Here is a 22981-nt window from a genome sequence, read left to right as displayed (position 1 = left end):
TTGAGTTTTCCATTAGATTGCCATGCATGTTTTTTGGAATGTGGGTGGAAATTGGAGTACCTGGAGCAAACCCACACAGGCATAGGGAGAACATGCAAATTCCATACAGGGAGGGCGGAGCCGGAATCGAACCTTGCACCAATGCAACATGAGGCTGACGTTCTAACCTAACCAGTCGTGCCGCCCATCAACAATTCAAATGAGTTTGATTTAGTTAGTGCTCTCAAGGTCCTCTTCATGTGGAGCACTCATTTTAAGAGCTGCAGAAAACCAGCTGGTCCTGCCAATGATTATGAACTTGTGTGATTTCTCCGTCTACTACCATTTTTTTGTGACTTGCATATTCTCTCCAATGACTTCCTTTGAGCATCCGATGGCTAAAATAGCTTTCCGTCAAGGGGTTTCAACCCCACCTGTTGCTTTGGCATGTACAGGTAAAAAAAAAATCTTTGTCGCTGTGGAAACCTTGTTTGGGTGAGAGGAGATGTAAATGTTACGTGAGCAACATGCAGGTGCATTGTTTGCGGAGAGTCTAATAATGAAGGGGTGACTTGATGATAAAAGCAAGGTTGTCTGTATCCTCTGCCCTCCCAGTCCTCCACGCACTCACACATCCTTTGTTCCTGCAGGAGGTGGAAATTGGCCCTTCCATTGGCAACCTAGTTCTCATGCTTCACATCTGCTTGCTTCATTAAAAGGGAAGCTTCATGCCCAAAGCTGCTTTTGATTATGACCACATGTCTGCAAAGCCCAAAGCGGCGGTCGGCCGGCTCTCATCCTACCCTCTAATTTCTCATCCCAAAATTGGACATGTTGGTCGCTACATGTGACTGCGTCCCTCCCTTCCCTCGGCCCGGCCAGACTCAATCTCGCAGTATTCCTTCGACCGCTTTGCGACGTGCGTCAGCTCTTGAGGAACCCTTCGGAAAGTGTACTGGACGACAGTCTTAGTTAACCATGACGCATCCAACCATCCATTTTCTATGTATAGCCGGGCTGACTTGGGCAAAAGGCAGACCGCACTGTGAACTGGTTGCCACTTAATTATGTATTTTAGCAAAGAGAAATAACTACTCACACTCACGTTCACACTATCGGTGAATTTGAACTCAAGTCAGGGGAGGAAGCACTACATTGTTGCTTCACTGCTCTGTATTGTGTAGTTGAAGCTTTAAGCTATGTCCAGAGTTTAAACACCAATTGGTGTTATAATAATGGGAAATAAGTTTGAGCGTTTGCCACCGTGACCATTTAGTTGTGGTAAATGCGCTGTCACTGAGAGCTTTTCTATCTTTGGTAGTCAAAGCGCTTTCGACTGTTTCTTTATGTACCGACTGATGCAGCATCAGGTGCAACCAGTTGTTCAAAGCAGAGGAACAAATTTCTCATTTTGTGGCGCATCTTTGTATTTATTTAGTTATTTTCTACTGTTCCACTGTTGACATGGCCAGTTTGAACATCTTTCATCTGCATCTGCGAATCCCCCCACCCCCACTTCACACACAAGGAGACTCATTCAAAAAATGAATACGGCCAAAGGGCACAGACATAAATTAATACCGAATATGTCAGCCCTTTACAGCGAGTGTGCAAAATAGAAAGAGGGTCTACTCTGCACGTAGGAGGGTTGTTTAAAGGAGATCTTTGTGCCGTCCGGTCCGAAAACCATCAGCAGACTTCCCCAGCATGCATCTCAGCCCTTCATGAATGCAGTACTTGTCTGATTGCGTGGGCCCAAAAAGCCCCCCTATGGTCCAGACATCCTACAGAAGCAACTTGGCTCGCACAAGTGTTGTACAGTTGAGGAAAACTCTGATCAGAGACCAGGTCGAGTCTCAGGGAGAGCAGCGGAAGGAATCACTCTTGAATTGTTTTGAGGAGTCTGACAAGGCGTTGACTGGTGGTCTCGTCAGGAGACCACATTGGAGTGACTTTTACAATGACATCATTTGGTAACACTGCTTCTTTCTTTAAGACATTCAAGATTTAGACTTCAAGTCAGTTTCTTGAGAAGCGTCTTTTTTCCATCCTCTCTGCTCTTCTGGAGGTGTAGCATGAAGAAGCTTGACGGCAAGACTGCATGAGGTCATGACTGTATTGGCAGCCGTTTAAAGCCGCCTTTGAATTGGCAAATTTTAGATTTTTGAAAGATGACCTCATTCTGGAGACGAATGCGCAGGCTGATCACTAACTTCATAGTTGACTCACAGCTGGGCCACTTCTCACTTTATAACATCTTCATGAATAGCTTGAAAGTGAATTAGTTTAAGTTAGCGGAATGTTTCTGTATTGGAAGAAGCACGGCGCTTATGAGTTGGAGCCGCCACCACCACCACCCAACTCCCAAATAGGAATAGAAGGCTACTTGTGGTCGTCATCGCTGGACGGCATCCATAATCTGTGCGGTAAGATCACCAAATGATCGTAGTCTGAGTTTTATCACCTATTGAGCGGGAAAAACACCATTATTATATTTGTTTTGATCTTACAGTTGTGAAAATGATCAACGTATTCCAAGTACATTGTCACTAAATTTGACCTTGGAGCGGAGTATTTTGTGTGGGTGGGGTTGTTTTTTTCCAAGGTCTGAACACATTGGGGGCCATCAAACCTTCCACAACATGTTGAAATGAACACATTTTTCAACGCTGTCATACCGCAAGCAGTCTAGACGTTGGGGCCTTTGTGCTCCACCTTATTGTCTTTTTGTTGCAACAGTCACTGTCATCGACACCAAAACTCACCACTGCCTGTCTCAAGACAGCCTGCATAAATGGCAACTCAACGTGGTTAATTTTCCGCATCTTCTGCCAATTTCTTTCCCCCCATTGTTCTTCAACATGAAGTGTTTTATACACCACTACTCTGTTAACTTTGTTGTCAGACATTTGTTGCACATGTGCCATTATTGTGCAATTCATTGTTTGATGCTCCAATCCGACAGACATGACTTCATTTTCTTATTTTGGCCTTTCTTTTTCTTATTTGGAGCAAAGTATTCCACCTTCATCGTGGAAATGTCTTTTTTCCCCCCCCTTGGATCCAGATTGTGCGTCTCTTGTGGAAATTGCTCAGCCACCAGTCATGGAGACGACTCCTCCCAAATGCAAACGAGTGGCCATTTTCACAGCCATTTCTCTGGAGCGTGTCTGCGATGTGGCACAGGGGCACTCATTTTCCACTGCCCTTCCTCATTCATGCTATTAGTGAAAGGGATGTGATAACAAAAGGCTGTGAAGGAATGTGTCTCAACCTCCTTGCCAGCAAGCGTGAAAGTGCTGGAACTTTCCGTCCATCTTACTGTAAAAACAAATGCAGTAAGACTTTGAAATACTTGTGACCTGTTGGTGTGATCTCACTCCCTGAGGGGATGGAGAAATACAACCTTATGGACATTGTCCAGTCAGACTTGGACCCTTTTCAATTTGCCGAGGATGGCCGTTGATGATGCAACACTTTGTCTCCTTTAAATGAGCACTGTGCACTCAGAAAGAGTTTTGTGCGTCTGCTTTTAATCCTATTCAGCCCCAAACCTTTAACGGGCATCTTTGGAGCAATAATATCAATAGTGGTCTTATATATTCTTTGTTCAAAGTCTGTCTTTGTTTGTTATTACTGGAGGTCAAAACATGTACTGTACAATATTTTGTCAATGAATGCGATGTGTTCCCCTGAGTAGTTGAGATGCTTATATCGCTGTTCGGTGTCTACATTACCTGTAGCTAAAATTGAAAAGAAATAATAATCCATGTACCCAAGGGGCTGTATATATAACTGTGTAACATACGTATTTCATGGTATGCATTTTAATGCATTTTTTTTCAATACATTGAGGGCCAGTTTTCAAATTATCGAAAGGTGTATCAGTTGTACATGTCATTCAATTCAGATTGTGAAGTTGATGATGTCTTGAAACAACATCCCGCACAGTCAGCATCAGTAGCGGTATGCCGTTTTTGCCCTATCGTGTAGGTTGTGGTCAGAAGAATAATATTACTTGGGAGAACTAGGGCAGACCTGCACAATGGCATTTCTTTGACAAAGCAATGTTATTCTTCGGAATACGTATTACACTGGTGTAAATGACTTCATAACATTGAGACAGCCTCATATGCCATTCCAACTATTTGGAATTATTCTTCTCCTATTCAACAAAACAAATTGAGTCAAATGGCAATCCACTGATGAATCCATGAAAACAATTCTGGGGTGAAGTCTAGCCCAAGGAAACTTTTTCCTTGAGCACGTTGCGAGACACATTTGCTTGAAGGAAGTCTGCTGCCGATTGCAGACGGGTTGTCTCTCGTCCTCTTGCCAGCGACACCGCCGACCGGGATGTACGCAGCACTTCCGTTGCTTGACTTGCCACGAGCACCTTTGACCTATCGATGTAGCTGCGGCCAAGTGAAGAACGAAGGGACTTTCAAAGCGGAACAGGGCTTTGGGTCTTTTATTTCGTTATCCCCCAACCCCTTTTGGCTTCATCTTTCAACTGCAACCCTTTGAAAGTGCCTCACCTTAGATTGAGTCGTGAAACATTAGAGTTGGCTTCTTTGGAAAGGAAGCAGGTGACGTGATGACCACCCCGTGTGCAACGCGGGGGCCTCATGAAGACAGGCTTGTAAATATGCCCGTCTTTTGTTATCGTGTGTACTTGAAGTACCTGCAACAAGATGAAGAACATAAACGTGGCCTTTCATCACTTGCTCAATATTGACTAGCAGAGTAAGTTTCGGGAAGTTTATTTGACATGAGTGAAATGTTATTGTCGACCAAAGAGTGAGTGCACTTTGTTCAAAGAAAGAGGGACGGACGGAGCTTTCTAATTCCATTTTCTTCCAGTCCTGTCAGTCATTATTCATGCCCCTCTGATCTCCTCCCACGAGCGGTCCCCGCCCGCTCCCTCCAAGCTTGTGTTTACTCGGTATCACTTTGTCCTCGATGGCCGCTCGCTCGGTCACTCGCCTCCCCCAACCCCCGACCGTCCATTCATACAATAAACTCGGGCCACAAGTCCCAAAAACATTTTCAAGCGCACTATCTGAAAAACGACTGTTTACGAATGCGTGTTATTAGCTCGAGAGAGTTATTTGTACAGCGACAAATGTTTAAATTTGTTTTATTTCAGACGACAAACCAGTTCAGGAGGAGGAGTGGGTGCTGTGCCAGCACCCAGACTGCCCTGATGGACGCAGAGCCTCAAAGGTAAGACAAAAGGTCTTGTGAAGAAGTCATGGGGGGGGGGCTTTTTCACGAACACCAAATGAATTGAGCCGCTTATTTTGGCAGTTCATTGCTCAGATTGTGCGCGTTTGGGAATCCGCAGTTCTTGGAAAGACGAGGTTAACAACCAGAACAGTGACAGAGGACAGCGCCGTTGGTTGCCACTCACTTTCCCTTTTGACTTCCTCATCAGATTCAGCAACACTAAACTTGATCTCCAAGGTCAGGCCTGGTGCTGCGCTTCTTTTAGGCCCTTTAAAAAGGGTGTCGGGCCTCTTGTGTTTGGCCACTGGAGCGTTGAATGAATTAGCGCTTTGAAGCCGCCAAGATTGGACAATGGGAGTCTGGCCAGACGACTGAGGGAGATGGACATGGTGCCTGCTCCGAGCTTGTTTGTTTCGCTTGGCTCTCTGTCCTGCTACCACATCACAGTTGAGCATCGTGTAGATTTTCCTAGTTTCAAATGAGTGGTCTTTTCTTTCTGTCTGGCTCCTGTGTTTACATATCAATGCTAATAGCAGGCTCCCGTTGAGCCAAACCTGTTAAAGGTCCGTGTCAATGGGGATTGCCATTTATTGCTCATAGTGATTTTTTTTTTTTTTTGTCACCAGAAGTAATTAATGGTGGACATTTTCTTGTAGTAGTTTTGGTGTCCCGACTCACATTGCCACGGGCCTTTAATTCCCCAATGTCACAATTTCAAATGTTCCTCCTGAATTTATGACATGGTGGTGTGTGATAAGAGCCCCCCTTGTGTTGTGTCGGGCTATAAAATAAGATTCATGATGAGATCTCATATTCTTATCGCTCATCTTTATCTATTCATGACTTATTTAAGCAGTTTGAACAGTTTGTAAAAAGCCAAGAAGCAGTTAAAGTCACAAGGCTACAGTCCTGCCACTGGATTTATTCTTCTCACCAAAAGCCTTTTGGAGAAATTACGATTACTTTTGTAGAAATTGTATGTATGTATTTTTTATTTTTTTTGTGATCAGCTGGTCCTGGAAAATGCGCCTGGCATGCTGCAAAAGTGTGTCGCAATGCCTCTGTGGCAGGTCTCTACTAGGTTAGTTGGAATTAGCTTTACTGATTACCAGTGCCGCATTGATAGCTATGTTGCTAACCAAAATGGTGGCATGATTACGTTTTTAGAGATACATTAAAAAAATCAGGATACGACTTTTTTTCAAAGCTCTCATTTAAAATGGACAAAATATGTTTTTTATATTTTTCGTTTCCACTTTTATATGATGCTGGTGGTTCTGAGAAAGATTGTGAAGCTGGCGCAAACAGTTGTCCTTTCTCCACTTCAACTCGGTGCCTGTGCTCATTGCCTTTGCTGATTGTGCCTTTTTTGTTGTTGTCTATTTGGATTTGAGTTTGCTGCGGGTTGCTCTAAATCCAAGAGATGACAAAGCGCCTGCAGGTTGTTTTGCCGTTTTGTTTCTCTTCAAATTGAAGCAGTCCCCGGTAGATTAGCGTCAATTTGCGCTTGGTGCTCGTCCCAGCTTGTTTGTCTTTTTTCGCTCCCTTCTCCCTCCTCGTGAGCGTCGATGGGACACGACCAGACAAGATCATGTAAGGTGCGGCTTGCCATGGAAACAGGCCTTACTTACCCTGCAAACATCTGGGGCCCAAGGCACTCTGTCGTCACTCTCGCCTTCTTTGCTTCATGATGTTCATGATCTAATTTTCCCCTTTTCTCACCTTCTCTTGTTCCCGATTGGTGTTTAACCTCCCATTCCTGCTGACGCGTCTGAAAATCTCACCTAACTTGCGCTGACGTGTCGAAGCGGGACAGTAATCACCCCCTTGGAGTTACATGTCCTCTTCATGTTGACGACCGTATGTGTCAAGGGCCGTTAAGTATTAAGGAGCACTGCTGCTCTTTCCTGATGTGAAGCGGCTCTTAACTCTTTCCCTTTACAAATTCAACTGCAGGAAGTAATATCTTGGAACCAAACAGTTTGTATGCCACATGTATAAGACATTCACATTGGACTTCATTTCAAATGGGTCGAATTTGTATTGTTTTGATATGAAAATTGTGCTTTGCTTGCCCGAAAAGACAAAAGGCAGTTGATTGACAACAACACTATAGAAATATTTGAAAGACATGCACACGCCCACTGTTTTCATTGCCAACCTTTTTCTGCTTTTGACACATATATTAAAAAAAATCTATAATTTCTACAGCTTATATACAGATCCATTCATATACACATACATATCCATTTCGAGGCATTTTGAAGCTCAGATTTGGTATAAACAAGCCACCAAGGCGACATGGTTTTAAATCTACGCTCAGTTTGCAGGCATACTGATAACCTAAATCTAATCTGCCACTTTAGCCGTTCTTTGAAAACCCGACCGTCTCAAACAAGTCAACTAATGGTTGTGATGCTTATTTACAGCTTATATAATGAAATAAATGTAACGAGGAGAACAAAAGTCTCAGTTAGAGTTGTGACCTCAGCATGCTCCAACAGGCTTTCCATGACGCTTTGACAGTCACACACAAATCCCCTTTTTTTTTGCCACTTTGTACTTTTCCAACCATTGGTGGTGATGATGATGATGAAGATGACACAGACGCTGCATCACAACACAAATTAGTCTGCCCTGATGACACATGCAGAAGGAAACCCTGGAAATGTTTGTTTGGAATTTAAAAACAAAACAAAACATTGATTTTGTGATTGGGACTGAGTGATCTTGGAATTACTGTAACTATTTTTGCAATCAAACGGGATCGCAACCTTTCCGCTGTACAATATGATGTCTTGCTCCAGCTGGAAAACACAAATGCTGCCTTGACATCTGCTCAATTGCATCCCAGTCAGAATTTAGCAAGCACAGCAACAGACGGGCAATAACAGGAAAAGGCTACCTGAACGATGCTCCAATGAAAACGTTCCTTGGATGGGCCCCACTAATCGGTGATTTGACTCCAAGCGAGGGGGGATTAAGATAAGAAGCCCTCGAAAAACGAGCCCGCAATCATGTTTCACTCATGTTAACTGCAACTTAATGAAATGTTCAATCTGCGCAGCTCGTGTCCAGAGGCAGTGCAATGCTTTTTCTTGAAAGCATCGAATGTCTGATTATGGCTGCTCAACTTCAGCACAATTTCCAAAACTTAAACCCGAGCGACAAAGTGACCGCCAAGGGAATCTTCCGCCGACGTGCTCATCATCGTTCTCCTCGCACGACTGCTTTCCTTTGTGCTTCCCTCGCACAGCAGACTTGCCCGTAAGACTTGGTGGAATTCAAGGCTCGGAGTTGGTCAGAGGGTTAATGCCAAGGTCGGGTCACAGAGCAGGACTCCTCTCCCAAGCCCCAACTCGTCATTCCTCCCCCAACAATGGCGTTGCCGGTGGGGTGGAATCCTTCACGTTAATTGCATTTTGAAGAGTAGCCTCCTCGAATTAAGACTGACGGCGGGGGACATGGATACAACAGGTTGCTTTCTTTTGACTAACTGGGGGGATTCGGCATTAAGTCAAGGATGGACGGGCGGGGTCATCCTTTACCCCATCGCAAACATGTGGGGTCCACCCCCTCCCACTTCTGCCTGGGGGGGTGGACCCTTGTTTTTGTGAGCTACTTAATTGTGAGGGTTTTAAATGTAGACATCCCATATTAGTATCCCCCCCCCCCTCCAAAAGAAAAAAACAAAAGAGCGGCCTCTCCACGCCGCCCTTTATCTTAGAACTTGATATCCATATCATTATTTTCCTGTTATTTAATTCACTGTGCGAATGCTGAACCCGCTCCATGTGAAATATGCTTCTACCTTTTTATGAATTGGAATTAGTCCACTACTTGCTTGGTTTTTTTCCATAACTTGGGCAAGATTATTATTTTGATTATTATTATTAGTAGTAGTAGTAGTAGTAGTAGTCGTAGTATTAGTATTATAAAGTGATATAGGCATTAATGCGAGGCCTGTAGGTACAATGATTGCCTTATTTTCTGGTGTATAAGGGGCACCAGAGTATCAGGCGCACCCCCAATGAATTGTGTCTTTTCAAACTTTTTCCATCTACAGTACAAGGCGCACCTTGAATGAATGAAAAAAGTTTTCCAAATATAATATATAAAGGTTTTCCAAATATAAGGCTATATATAAGTAGTGGCTGGGGTTATGCATGACTTCTACAGGGAGAAAATGAGTCGGTGGCTCGTAATTACGAGACATGTTTTGGCTCCATATGACCTCACGTATAAGGTGCACCTGCGTATAAGGCACAGGGTCGTCTTTTGAAGAAAATCAAGGCTTTTGGGTGTGCCTTATACTCCGGAAAATACAGTATTGTGACTGTGAAAAGTTCATATTTTGACCAACTACATAACTACAGTCAACATGTCTTCTCAGACTTTTCTGTGATATTTTCAGTTCTGACATCTGTCTAAAGATCATTTAAATCCATCCTCAACGTTGGAACAATCAGAATGCCAAAGACAATGTCTTTTCTCGGTCATCTCTTTCAAAAAGGTGACCAGAGTGTTAACCCTTTCAGCTTGAATGCCAATTGAGTCAAGAGAGTCGGTACTAAACTAACAATGTGATATGGAGAAGATTGGGGGGCAAAATGGGAGTGGATGCGAGTCAGTCGGCGCTTGTGGGAGTGATTGGGAAGGGGGTGGGCGGGGCCTGTAACATTCTCCCTGTGTGTGCTCGTGTGGCCGGCTGTCAGACCTCGGTCATAAACAAAGCGAACGCATCCACTGTCATCTTTTGAGGATCAGGACTATCATACGAGGCGGAAAGTGACCGGGGCCTAACAAGAGCAAGTTTGAGCTCGAACTTTGACCTTCGCCGTGTCCTACTTGACCTTGTCAATTTTGAGAAATTCTTCCGCTGAAAGTCCAAAGGTTCATATTTCCTGGGAAGTTGCCGTTTTCTATGGTAGGTAACGATGGCATATGCACCGAATTTGATTGGAGTGTGACTTTTACATCTCAATCTGTTTCCGTGGATTCCTGGTGAAAGTAAAGGCAGGTGTGTGGCATTCGAATGGACAGTGCTGCCTTTTATTTCCACGTCTGAGTGGAACAGCACTTTGTCTGTTTTCCTTCCCAAGTCTGCATATTTCACATCTGCTTCTTATATCAACACACCAGCCTCTCCTGGCACGCACCAACCTTCTCCTCAACTGTAAAAAAAAGTAAATCCTTCTCTGTGTCAAATTTGGAACAGCTCGAATCCAAATCAGCATTCAGTGTTGAGATGTGAATATTTTCTGTCAGGGTCCGTGTCCACCCACCCTTGTCTATCTGTGTGCCTGCCCTCAGGCCATGGATGGATAGAATGGCCGCTCGTGCCACATAGACTGCGTGAGCTGCTGCCACTACTACACTTGACTTTGAGCCCCCAGCTGCAAGTGACTGGCACTTATCTTGCTGCTATATTTTTGACGGTCAAGGTTCACCTGTTTACCTCAAAAGGGATATTTTGTATCGTGACAACAGGACAGTTACATTTAAATGCAGTGTATAGCCCTGAGAACATGTTTCTCATCCGAACCAAATATGTTACGACGCTGTTTGAAGATTGTGGAACTACCAGATGTCTGCTAGGACAGCTGTAGAAGTCGAGGTCATCGTTTTCTGAGGCCAGAAGATGTCTGCGAGTTGAAACGGATCCTTTGCCAAAGTATGTTCATTATAGAAGGTGTTGCGGTGTCGTAGGAATGTTCTGGCAATAGTGTGATGTATAATTTGAAGATGAATGTGCTAGTGGTTGTTTTGATGACTTCATGAAGGCCACGTATCAAATGTAAATAATTTAAATGTGAAATAGTCCTTGGAAATGCATTGGAGAGGTGTTGGCTTGTTGATGTTAGGTGTTAATTATTGGGACCAAAACAAAAAACAAAACAGTGAAACCTCACGCATGATAAGTTCAGTTTTCGAACAAAAATGATCAAGGAATTTAGTTAATCTTGGCATTAATGCTGAATCCACAGGTGCCACGTAATGGCTCACTTCATGTGTTGCGGATTGAAATACCTTTTGCGTGTTTTTTTTCTACAAAAAAAAAAAAAAAACGGAAAACTGATGGTGATCATTTTATGGGGAAGTCTTGTGATGTTGCTTTAAAAGAAAGAAGCCTAGCTAAAGTCATGTTTGTGTTCTCACTGCGTAGTTTGATTTGATGACATCCACCATTTCATTTATACTATTGAAAATAAAGCCAATGAAGGCAGTTGATGTGGTTTCTTCATGTATTGATCACGAAGGTTGCAAGGCTCACGTAACATCCCAGGTGGCTCTGCTGGTTGCAACCAAATACTGTAGTAGGCTAAGTGTAGCTGACCTTGGCCCAAACGAACAAAGCAGATGATCTCATGGCCGCAAAAAAAATAATATAAAAAATCTACGATGTAAAACACCTGCCGTTGGCATTACTCAATATTTTCCAAGTAAATACAGCACGTGATTCCGACATGGTTAAATAGCTCAACAACAAACGCGTAGCTCAGTCCGTGTTCCAAGGGTGCTAATTATATTCAGTAGCGTTTGAAATCCAGCTGAAGTTCATTTGTACGTCTGATTTACGATGCCAGATGTGTACTATTAGTCATTTTCAGGTCAAACAAAGAACTTGAAGAGAAAAACAATCAGGGACCAAAAGAAGAGCGACTTTGACTCTGGCTTGAATCTTGAAAGGAAAGTTTTCTATTTCCTAATCTGGGAAGACCATTTTTTGTGTGTCATTGAGCAGATGATGAGCGCATTGTGGAAATGGGACTTGAGTTCATCGCAGACGCTGACTCACAGTGAACGTTGGTTTACGATAAATATGAACCTCACTTGTTGAATCGTACGTGGGTGAGGGTGGGCAGGGTTGTGAGTATTTTTTCAAATGATGTGTTTGAATAACATTGTATTAAAGTGGGCTCATCCAAATCCTATAATGACCTCACGCATCCTTATGAGCGTGACGGTTCTAAGGCCAAACAAATAAAGTCAAAAATAATTTAATCTCACAAAGTGACAACCAACTCATTGTTAGTTGTCGAAGAAACAAGCAAGCTGATCCAAGGCAGCTCTCCCTGGCTAGCGTGCATCAGATTACTCACTGGGTCTGAGCATTGGCCAAACGTTTGAAGATTTTTGTCAATGTTAACCATTGAACATATTTCACTTTCCCCCCCCTCAGTTTCATGAAGGCTGTGTGATGCGTGATGATGATGAAAGTAAGATGTTATGATGAAAATGGAGCTGATAAAGCCAAATATACGAAAACATGGCTTGAAACATTACCAGTTAAGCATTCAACAGTTTTGAGGGCTGTATATTGACACGTGTAGGAGATATCTTGTTGATATTATATCCCCGAACAAAATTGAAGGTAAGCCAGCATCCCAAATGTATGAGGGCCACTGCGCCATTCTGTCCATGTCAGCTAAACAGATGCACGAGTCGGCCTCTCGCGGCCGTTGTTTTCGCACGGAAAGATCAAAGAAAAGTACCCCTGTTTGAAACGCTCCACTTGTACGCAGCCCAAATCGAGTTGTTTAATGTAAAGCAGGCGGCCGGTCGTGTTACATAAGCGCTCCTCGAGCTGCGCCCTGCTCAACACGCGCTCGCTTGATTTCTTGAAAATGAAGAAGAGCCGGCGGGGCCCTGCTCGGCCTACACCCACTTGATGTCAGGCATTCATCGGCAGGCACAGATCTTCGTCTCACCAATTGGGAGCAAAGGCGATCGTGTTTCTGCCTGCCGAGGAAAAAGCTTGCAAGGGCCCGTCCGTCCATCTCATGTTGGGCTCCCAAGGAGACACCGTCGTAGATTGTCTGGGAGACAAAAGTGGAAGAAAGTAACATTGAGCGGATGCGCCTCAAAGGCCCTCCAACCAGATGTCGACTTGATGTAACTCTTTGGACGTGTGCTCTGGCAGTTCGTGGTGATGTATGTCATGCGGTGTCTTTTGCACTCAGACTATGCTGGAGCCTTCCGTCCATATTCGGAGTCGTGGTCTGATGACAAAGATGAGGAAATGCCGTTGCTTCTTCACCTTGAATGCCGTTTTGTGCAGGAAACGAATTGGATCGGAATGAATGACAACGTTGACCAAGTATTCATTTCAATGTCATTTTAATTCAATGAAGCTGCAGTGGGAACAGCGGCTCGGGTCACCGCGATCAATTGATGATTAGAGGAATATTCTAAAAACATTTCATGTCCGAAAACTCATCGGCAAAATTTAGATGGCAATCAATGTGCTAGAGCAGAATGGGTCTTGCCGCGGAACCGCCTGCGTTAGTTTGTCACCAGGATTTCAACCCTTGTACCCTGTGTACAAACAAACAAACCAACAAACACACTGACTCAAATATTCAGTGCGTCACTTGTTTGCTCTCTTATCAGACGGAATACAAGTAGTTGATGGGATCATCGAATTTGATTCAATAGTGACATAGTGACAGCAGGATGATACTACTGTTTCAGATGCTCCTTTTGTTCAGGCTAACCTTTTTTTTTACCCATTTTTAGCATTCTAGACCGGTCTCCCCCCGTCTTCCTCTCTCTCTTTCTCTCTCTCACTATCTGTCTCTCCCCCCTCTCTCTCTGTCTCTGTCTCTCTCTTGCATTCTCTGTCTTTGTGTCTCTCTCTCTCTCTCACTCTTTCTCTGTGTCTCTCTCTGTTTCTGTCCCTCTATCTCCCTAGCTCTCTCTGTCTGTCTGTCACTCTCACACGCTCTCTCTCTTTCTCTCTTTTTTTCCCCCTCTAGTATCATTTGTTTAGATAATTGATGGATGGATCCTATTCTAATTTACCATATGTGCTGTATAGCTCATGCAGCCTTTAGTGATTGATGTAGTCTACCTTAAATATGACATATTTACATCACATGTAATGGTCTATGTGCCTCTAATGTACCATTATTTACATCATATTTAATGGTGTTTGTCTATCGAATGTGCCATATTTCCATTATGAAGTTTATAGAGCAGAAACAAATGGAGCTCTGACTGTGACATGAAATATAGCTTGCGGTACCCCGCGGTACGCCGTGATGCATGCACGTACATAAGTGTAAGAAGGCTGTGCTCGGACAGGACAGGCCCTTCTGTGAGTTTGGGGAGAAAATGCTTGTCAGTTTGTTCCTGACACAACCAACGGTGGCTTTTAGCTCATCAAAGCATGGGGGATTTCATTGACACTGATGTGATTGACAAATCGGGTTGTCGGCAAGTTAGTCACAGTAAATTGTAAATTAAAAATCCGTCCATACGGCAAGGATGGAAACTTTGGAAGCTTCTTTGCGACGTGTTCTGTTTTGAAACAGCTCTCGTGGTGTTTGGAGGATGAAAGGAATCACCGTGACTCACCTTCCGAGTCATCTTCTTGCAGACTTGCATGCAATCATTGATGACACACACGCACGCCTGAGGAACAAGTGTGAACGCCCATGTTAATATGCCTTCAGGGTCACAGCAAACTTCTGAAAGCGCTCTCATGTATGATGTCGCGAGAGGGGTCATCGTGACTTGCGCTCAAAGAAAGGTGGTGACGGAAAGTAGTCTGCCAGCCACTGTGGCGCTGTTTGACCGTGCGGTTTGGTGTCCATCCGCCGAAAAATAGGCCGCCAGCCACCGTGGTTTGGTTTTGCCCGCCGAAAACCTGTTCGTATGCCAAGGTTATATTCTTGAAAATTTAATGTTCATAAAACATTTTTTCTTCCTTTTCGACGGTAAATAATGTTTACATTCAACATGGCCTGTACAATAGTGACGGTCGACAAACATTTTGACCCTGCAACTGACCACAGTCGCAGTTAAACAAACGAGAGGTGGTCTGATCAACGTTTTGCGCCCTGCTGTAAATCCTTTTTGGTCACAGACGCGTTGACTGAGGGCTCCTCTAGTATGTTTCTAAATATAACTTGTTGGCGCTCAGGCCCCAACTCAGTCTGGCCCTTCTATTGTAAGCATGGCTGGGAAGGAAAGGAACGGAAAGGGAGGGCTGGTAGCCATGAGAAAGGGAACGAGGAGGAGGTTCTGGCTCGCGGTGGGTCGAGCGGCAGATGGTTTTGACAGAGCGCAGGCACTAATTAGGCCGCCTCAAGATTAGGCGAGAAACTCTTTCTTAAAAGGACAAACTGTCCTCGTAGCCCACCCGCCCATAATGTGTTGCTTCTTTATATTTTGAGTGGGATTCCACAACATCCTGCCCTTTCCTGTTCTTAACCCCAACTGCCTCCTGTCCCCTCCAAGCTGCGATTATACCTGGCTAGACCTTGAAAGGAAGGGATTATTCATTAAGGAGGCGGGGGCAGGTTGTTAGTAGTTGGCCAACTGGACATTTGGTCAGCGTAGATGTGGAGTTGTCGTACTCGCACTTGGTGAGGTTCTTAGCACCTTTTCATTGGATCTCAATGGACTACTTCCTCTTGAACAGGAAGTGGAATGTCCCGACTTTCTGTTCCGCTGCTTAGAAGGTCGTTAGAGTCACACTTGAGGATATGAATTCCCTTTGGGTATGTCTTTTCTCGTTTGTTGTTGTTATTGTCACTTGGTCAACATTCAAGTTCAAATTAAAATATTGTATATTGATGTCAAGAAGCCAACTCGTGACAGACGCTGTCTCAAAGCACCAGATCAACTGCAGGAAGGCCTTTTATATCATTGATGATACTGTTGTTTTCACAAAATCTCCACAAGCACAATGACAGGAAGTACATTAGTGGGAGCTCCATTGCATCTCACGATACATTCTTGCATCCTGGCTCGCTCGCTCGGGTGTGCGTGATGGCGGCGGCGGAGGTGTGCAAGAGCCCCCTGGTGTTTATCACCTCTCCATAACTTGAGGGAAGGGATGAGAAGGGGTCACGGGGCTTGCTTGGTTGGTGCGAGTGTTGGATCTGTCTGGTCCCAGACAGATCTCCTTAATCCTGTCGCCTTCTGCTCCGTGTTGTCTGGACTTTGAAAAGCGGCTTCTTTGCATTGCCGGTCTGTGGTCAGCCTGGCTGTGAACGGTTCGAGGGTAGCCATTTTGGATTGCGAATGGGTAAGCCCATCTTAGATGTGTATGCAAAGGTGAAAAGCTGCCAGACCGAGACAGACGGTGGGAAGGGAGTGTGCAAATCTTGCCAATATTTCACTTGTCTTTTACTGTAAATGCTGAAGTTTTGATAGTATCAAGTCTGTAGCTTCTCTGTACTTTTTGTTTTTATCCTGGTTGAGCCGTCTTCTGGTCTTCATGTTATTTTGTTTAATCTGCAGGTTTGCCACCATCCCGACTGCCAAGGCCTGAATAGCAAAACCCCCCTTCACCTCTGTGAGTCATGTGACTCGCGGTCCCACTTGGAGAAGAACGACAACATGCACTTTGACCGGCACCCCCGATTTGACTTACAACCTCAAGGTAACCTTTTTTTTAAAAAAAAAAAAAAATACCCTTCCATCATACAAAAAATGTTTAATAAATTACTCCTTTGCATAAAGAAGCAGTGCGTTTTATTTGTACGATACAGTCTGATTATTTCTCAGTTAGGAATATTCATAAAAAAAAGATACAACCAGTGACCCAGAAAATGTGTGAAGTTTGAACAAGAACACAATAGAATGCAAATCTACACCTAATTGTTGATCTCATTTCCCCTTTTTGATGGACGGGTGGCGTTACCTCTGGTGGCAAATTGTTCCAAAAATGTTGGATGGAGTATTCTTGTTAATCTGAAATGACAATCGCCTAGCTTCCATCCTGGCTCGGAACGTATCCACGCGATCCTGCCCCCCACGCACCAGTGCCCCATCCGACCTCGAAGAAGAGGATGAAGGGAGCAGTGACCGCGGGTTGGTGACACTCCTCGTCTTTTGCTAGAATTATATAATCATTTGGTTGTTTTTTTGAAACTCTCGTATCCCTTATTTGCAGAGAGAAAAAAACTGGGGCTATAAAGCTGGTCAAGAAGAAGCCACGCAGGAGACACACCGATGTAGGTTGTCATCCTGACGCAGGAAACCTTCTGTTTGTAACTCTATAAAAAAGCAACCGGACAGAAGCATACTGTACTTGGTTTTTCTGCACATCATAGCCCCTGGAACTGCTTTGAGGCTTAAAGCTACAGTGAGCAGGAGCCTCCATGGGCTAGCGTCAATAGTCTGGTGCTGCCTGGGGAGCTTCTTTGTAAACCAAGAGTGCTTCTGCCCTTCCCTCCTTTAGGATCCCAGCAAAGAGTGCTTCAGTCTCAAGTTTGACCTCAATGTTGACATCAACACCGAAATAGTGCCTGCCGTGAAAAAGAAAACGCTGAGGTGAGGTGATGTGATACCGTCTAAAAATAGTCATCAAACTATCCGCAGCAATGTCTTTGTAAGCGCCCACTGCCTCACTTATTTGGTTGGTCTTTGTAACTGTCCTTGCCGCTCACATTTTCTTGGCGTGGCACTCAAACAAGCCATTAAAAGAGCCCATTGTGCCACATCCTTTATACGGCATGAGAAATCAATATCACAGGTGATGTGGATGGAAGAAGCCTTGAGCATGTTCTTTGTTTTGTCATTTATCTTGCGGTGGCAGAGAGGTTCTCGGTCCAGTGTTTGAGAGGAACGGCATTGAGCTGTCTCGTGTCGACTTGTTCCTGGATCAGTCCAACACGCCGCTGTCCCTCAACTTTGAAGCTTATCGATTTGGGGGACACTACCTCAAAGTCAAAGGTAACGGCAGCCGCGCAATGTGCCGGACTCCGGTTTTGGAGTCGTGGCTCGAGGCGTTGTGTCCTTTCTCAAGCCCCAAATTGTGTCAAATGGTGCTTTTTGTGCATGTGTCCAATGGGTGCTGGCAGCCTGCTATTGTTGTCCCTTCAACTAAAAACCAGTCAGGACACATCGACAATTGCACTTTGTTCACAGAAAGCAAGAAGCTTTTTGATTCAATGCCAAGCGGTGTATTTGACATGTGCACTCTTATCTGAACCGACCTTTACAACGATGGGAGTAATCTGTACGGGCCAGTTTCCTCTCACACCCGTTATCCAGACTAAAAGAGGAAAAGGAGTGGACTCCTTAAATCAAATCAAGCAAGCCGGAGAGGTGGAACACGTTCTTTTCGTTTTCATCTTTGCTGCACAAAAAGAGGCTCATTGTAACCAAGATTGTCAACAAAGATGAAAGTACAGAAAGCGGCGCAGCCGGTGCTCCGAACTCAATATCTTCACCTTGTTTCTAACTGACAAACCGGTTCTCTAAAAATTACCCCATTGGCTTGTGGAAATACCGTTCAGCACATGCCAACAAGTGCTGGAGTTGTATCTAGTTATTGATGGACTGGCCTCACGCCCCTCGATGGATCCTCACTGCAATGTGTGAATGCGGAGCAGTGAACTAGTGATAACCATCCCTGCCTCATAGTTTTGATGTTCTGCGTTGGAATATCGGCTCAGGTCGTCTGAATCTTCTCATATGACATTTGCGGGCTGAGACGTGATGGCTGAGAGTCCTGAGCCATCGTGATGTCATTTTCAGTTGTTAGCAAAAGGCAAAATGGCCGCCCCATGAGATGGATCACAACGGACAGCTTTCGCTGCTGAATTCATCTTCCACCAAGGCGATATTCATCAAAATGCCGCCTTGAGACTAGTAGGGACACCCAAAAAACAGACTTAAGCTTTGACTTGACCTTTTCGTGGTCTTCTTTTCCGCTGAAGCACGGCCCGGCGACGAGCTAAAAGTGGAGCAGGGGGTGAAGGACATGAGGTCGCTGAGCTTGCCCAACATGAAGCCTGTCGGAAGTCAGAACCCCTACATCCTGGCACCGCCCGCAGAGAGATTGGAACACGGATCCCTGGGACGCCGCGAGGGTGCAGATCCGCTGGTGAGTCGTCGCACGTATACGCGACCTTCTTTCCTTTCCGTCACTTCACCTTCCATCCATCCATCCATCATTGCCTTCCCATCATGTCTTATGCCATCGCATTCCCATCGGTGACATTCCTAGTCTTTCCCAATGAAAGACTAGGAACGACTTTGTGGTTTTCACGTGCCTTCCCTGAGACGGTGCGAACCGTTCCTTCGAGCCCATTTGAAGTCCACTTCCTGCTTGACTCTGATGTACTTGGCTGCATAGAAGTAGCACAGTGGAGTCATCAAGCAGATGGGACCTAATGACCCTTGTCACATGGGCCAGGAGTTCTTTTCCCCAAGATGAACGACTCCCTTCCATTTTCCACCATGTCACTTTTGATTAGCTTTAGTGTTCAATCTCATATTATACTCATCTTGGGTGGAGCAACATTCGCGGTCACATTTTTGTAGCCCTGTATTTGAGCCCTCGTGTACGTACATATGAGCGTAATTCAACGCAATTTATTAAAAAAAAACAAATACAAATGTGCTTGTGAAATGACCCACCAGTGGCGAATGCCACCAAATGAAACACCTAATTCTCCTAGAAAAAGGAAAATGCTTTTTTTCTTCTTGTCCTTGACTGTATGGACCTGTGAAAAATCATAATACACTTTAAATTGAAACAAAGGAAAATATCCCAAATCTGGGACAGTTATCAGCCATTTCCTTTCTTGTCATGATGTTTTTCAAGCAGTATTGGCAAGGCGCTTCCTTCCTTTGAAAGCAGTCCCCTCTGCTGGCCATCAGCAAAAATAGATACACATGTCACACATTGGAGGAGGGGGCGTGTCCAAATTCTTTGGATTCAAGCCTTCAAAAAGGGAAATAAACGATATGACTCATGGTTTCAGCCTGTTTAGCTGTTGAGTTGGCGTGATTATTTTTATACACTGTATCGTGTTGAAGATGAATCCTAATCCGTTGTCGCTCACAAAGTGTCTTTAAGTGTCACACGTGTTTGCAGAGTTCAATTAGTTTGGATGAACGCTTTGAGTTGTACTATCTAATTCTGAGGGAAAATAAGGATGAAATTGATTTGTAATTTACACTCATTAAACACATACTGTACTTGAATACGATTGAATCTTCTAATTACTCGGACCTTCGAGAGATGTTGCGCCAAATGGATCAACTGTTTTCTTCAGCTGTTGTGAAAGCGCTATATTTATCAGGATGTTTTGTATTGTATTTTATTGTGAAAGATCAAATGGAAGGAAATGCTCAACGGTCATGCATCAATCTGGAGAGCTGAGTCAGAGTGATACTGTCTTATCACTCATTGAAGTTGCGGCCTGTGTTCGGAAAGCCCAAAAGCAGAGGTGGTGAAAGAAAGTACTCGGCATAATATAGTCTTGGAATGTTTTTTTTCCCATGATTCCATAATTGGTCATCAGATTTCAGTGATTCGGGAGGGAAAAAATAGATATTGTTTTGCCCTTTATTCCCCAAAATGAACCACATTAAAAGATCATTCTAAATCAGCACTTGTTCAATCATTTTGACCAGGGCTTGGAAACGCCACCTCCAAATGTGTCCCAGTAAGATCACAAAGGAATGCCATTTGTTTATTGCAGTAACTTTGAATATGCTGAAGTAAAGAGTTTTAGAAATGCTCACGTTTTTGTTGTACTATGAACTCTGCCCGGTACATGATAGCAAAAGTAGACCCCGGAAGAGGTTCTTCAAATAAAAAATAAAAAAAAGGTTTAAAAATGTGCCTAACATTCCGCATGTTGCTCAAGTTTATCAAAATGTGTCGCTAAATGGTTACAGAAATCAATAGTATACATTTATTTGTCTTGGGAAACTCATGGGCAACTTTTGTACTATTTTCGATGCTTTTTTTAAAGGCTGTTTGGTTTCTTGTGTGATCAGCTTGACTTCAATCTAATGTCTTTCTACCTCTTTTTCTTCTCTGAATGCTACAAAATAAACACAGGCTACAATTAAACTCCTCTTACTAGCTTTTCGTGACCTCAAAAGGGATGAAATTGTACAGTCATGTCAAGTTTGCAACGTGGCCCGTGTCACGTTGCTGACTTGACTTCCTTCTGTAAATGCACTTTTGACTCTCGTAATCGCTCCACCCGCCTTTCTTCCCCGCACAGTGTTGTTTGTGAGAAACAAGGAGCTCCCACTCTGACGTGTGCAAGTACAGTATTTAAAGTCTTATAAAGTTAGCAGGCCAATTATTCTCTTGGTCGTTTGTCCCCTGTATAAAATGTACGTAGCAAAAACACTGTCACTGTCATACTGCCTATAAAATAGCAAGTGTCAACATAGAGGCGTTCTAAGAGGGAATGTTTTTTTTTTCCAAATGGATTCATGCTCTGAAAAGCTGTTGTAATCTAAACCAATGTACAGAAATTCAGCCTTGTAGCGTCTCGTTGGCCGCGCAGCTGTTGTTTTACTGTCTTGGCATTGGAGATGCTTTCCATGACATCATAATGATGTCTGCACTTTGAAAATAGTGCTTCAAAAAACCCCTCCAATAGCTTTCCGGACTGTAAAGTTCACGTGAGTGATAAGACATTGACAGGTGTGGCAAACGAAAGAAAGTATTCCTGCGTCTTTTTTTTTTTTTTTTGTGGAAAGCTGTTGTCATCATTTCCTTCCTTTTTTCCAAAATGTGTAGTTAAGTCGCAAATGGGCTTCATGTTGTTTCTGTAGCTTGACAGCCACTGTGTGGTGTACACAAATAGAGTGTTGGGTTTCAGGCTAGCTGGCGTTGACTGGTTTTGCATGTCAATGGCTGACAGTGTCGGTCACATGTGTTCGCTTGGATGCGACGCCGTCTAATATGGTCGATAGGCGTCGGCTCTCAGTCGTCGTACATGGTTGATAGATAGCGTTTCTTTGTAGAGTATCAAAAAGTGGCTTAATAACACATGACGCAGTTCAGTTTTCCCAATGGCAAGTCATGATAGCAATGTATTTTGAAATTGGATGTTTAAAAGAAATTAGGTGTCTCTTGATTAATTTTTTGGAGTAGAACAAAATGGTCTCAACAAGTCCCAGTGAAATATTTCAGTTGCATTGGAGAAGGACTTTTGCCTTTCTCTGTCGTTGCATCGAACGTACGAAGATCGAGTGGCCTCTAATATACCAACTGTGTGTTGTGGGTGGAGCAGTAAAGGTGTCTTGTAGTGTTTTGTGTGGGTGTGTGCGCTGGAGGACAAAAGAGATCTCCCGACACCCTTGAGCTTGAGAGGACCGTGTGCGTGACCTTCGGCCCGTAAGCACTACGTCCGTACCTGCAGGATCGGGTGGCGTTAGGGCAGGCCACCGGCTGCAGTTTCACTTTTTGAACGACTCTTCGAGAGAATAGCTTTTAGATCGATTTCTATATTTTTGTACATGATTAAATGATGCGCTTTAGCCGCCTGTCGTCATGGCACAGCTGGGACCTTCTTCAAGCGGAGATTCCAGAGTCCCCGTCGTCGGAAGTTCATCAAGTGACTGACTGTCAGGTGAGAGGCACGAACTAATGTAAGGTGCTGGTTTTATTTGGATCCACATGGGCTTGCCATCAGTACATTTAAAAGCCTTGTAAACTATGACTTTGAAGGTAAATGTGACACTGATCTGTTGATTCCATGCTTTTGGCTCTCCATTTCTGCACTCTACCATTCGTCACTGTCATGTACGGTGATTGTCAGCCCTCGCTACCGGCAGGTGTGCTCCGAATCTGCTTTTGATTGCTTTGTTTCATTCCAATTTGATTATAGAAGCGATATCACCGACACGTTTCCATCCTCCCACTAAGTAGATTACCTGTTATGGATTAGAATTGGTTCTCGCTAGTGGTGGTAGGCGTCATTCAAAGAACTGTCAATGTTTACTACAGATGCGCAGTTAAGTTAACTCTAATACAGTGGTTCTTAAACTGGGTTCA

General features: G+C 44.1%; 1 protein-coding gene and 1 long non-coding RNA gene across 5 annotated transcripts in view; one reads left to right on the top strand and one right to left on the bottom strand.

Moving 5' to 3' along the window:
* The window catches only part of plekhg5b (pleckstrin homology domain containing, family G (with RhoGef domain) member 5b), a 39452-nt gene that overhangs the window by 4522 nt on the left and 11949 nt on the right, over positions 1-22981 (top strand). Inside the window, exons 2-8 of one of the 4 annotated variants that reach the window (XM_089015110.1) lie at positions 5129-5205; positions 16462-16603; positions 16935-17034; positions 17117-17177; positions 17405-17496; positions 17762-17898; positions 18888-19054. In XM_089015110.1, coding sequence (XP_088871236.1) covers positions 5129-5205; positions 16462-16603; positions 16935-17034; positions 17117-17177; positions 17405-17496; positions 17762-17898; positions 18888-19054 — 776 coding nt within the window. Of the gene's footprint in view, positions 1-5128; positions 5206-9926; positions 10136-15576; positions 15717-16228; positions 16247-16461; positions 16604-16934; positions 17035-17116; positions 17178-17404; positions 17497-17761; positions 17899-18887; positions 19055-22981 lie in introns of those variants that run through there. The other 3 variants (XM_089015124.1, XM_089015116.1, XM_089015135.1) reach the window with 3 other exon arrangements.
* On the bottom strand, positions 3961-6958 carry LOC148904172 (uncharacterized). The gene is made up of 3 exons (XR_016117375.1): positions 6840-6958; positions 4518-4663; positions 3961-4394 (listed from the first exon to the last, which is right to left on the bottom strand). It is a non-coding gene; the product is annotated as an uncharacterized LOC148904172 (long non-coding RNA).

This window comes from Hippocampus bargibanti, linkage group LG01, assembly GCF_051943395.1.
Source record: "Hippocampus bargibanti isolate YZ-2025 linkage group LG01, ASM5194339v1, whole genome shotgun sequence".
In the NCBI taxonomy this organism is placed as follows: domain Eukaryota; kingdom Metazoa; phylum Chordata; class Actinopteri; order Syngnathiformes; family Syngnathidae; genus Hippocampus; species Hippocampus bargibanti.
The sequence above is the reverse complement of the archived record's forward strand: the minus strand, read 5'-3'. Positions and strand labels throughout refer to the sequence as shown.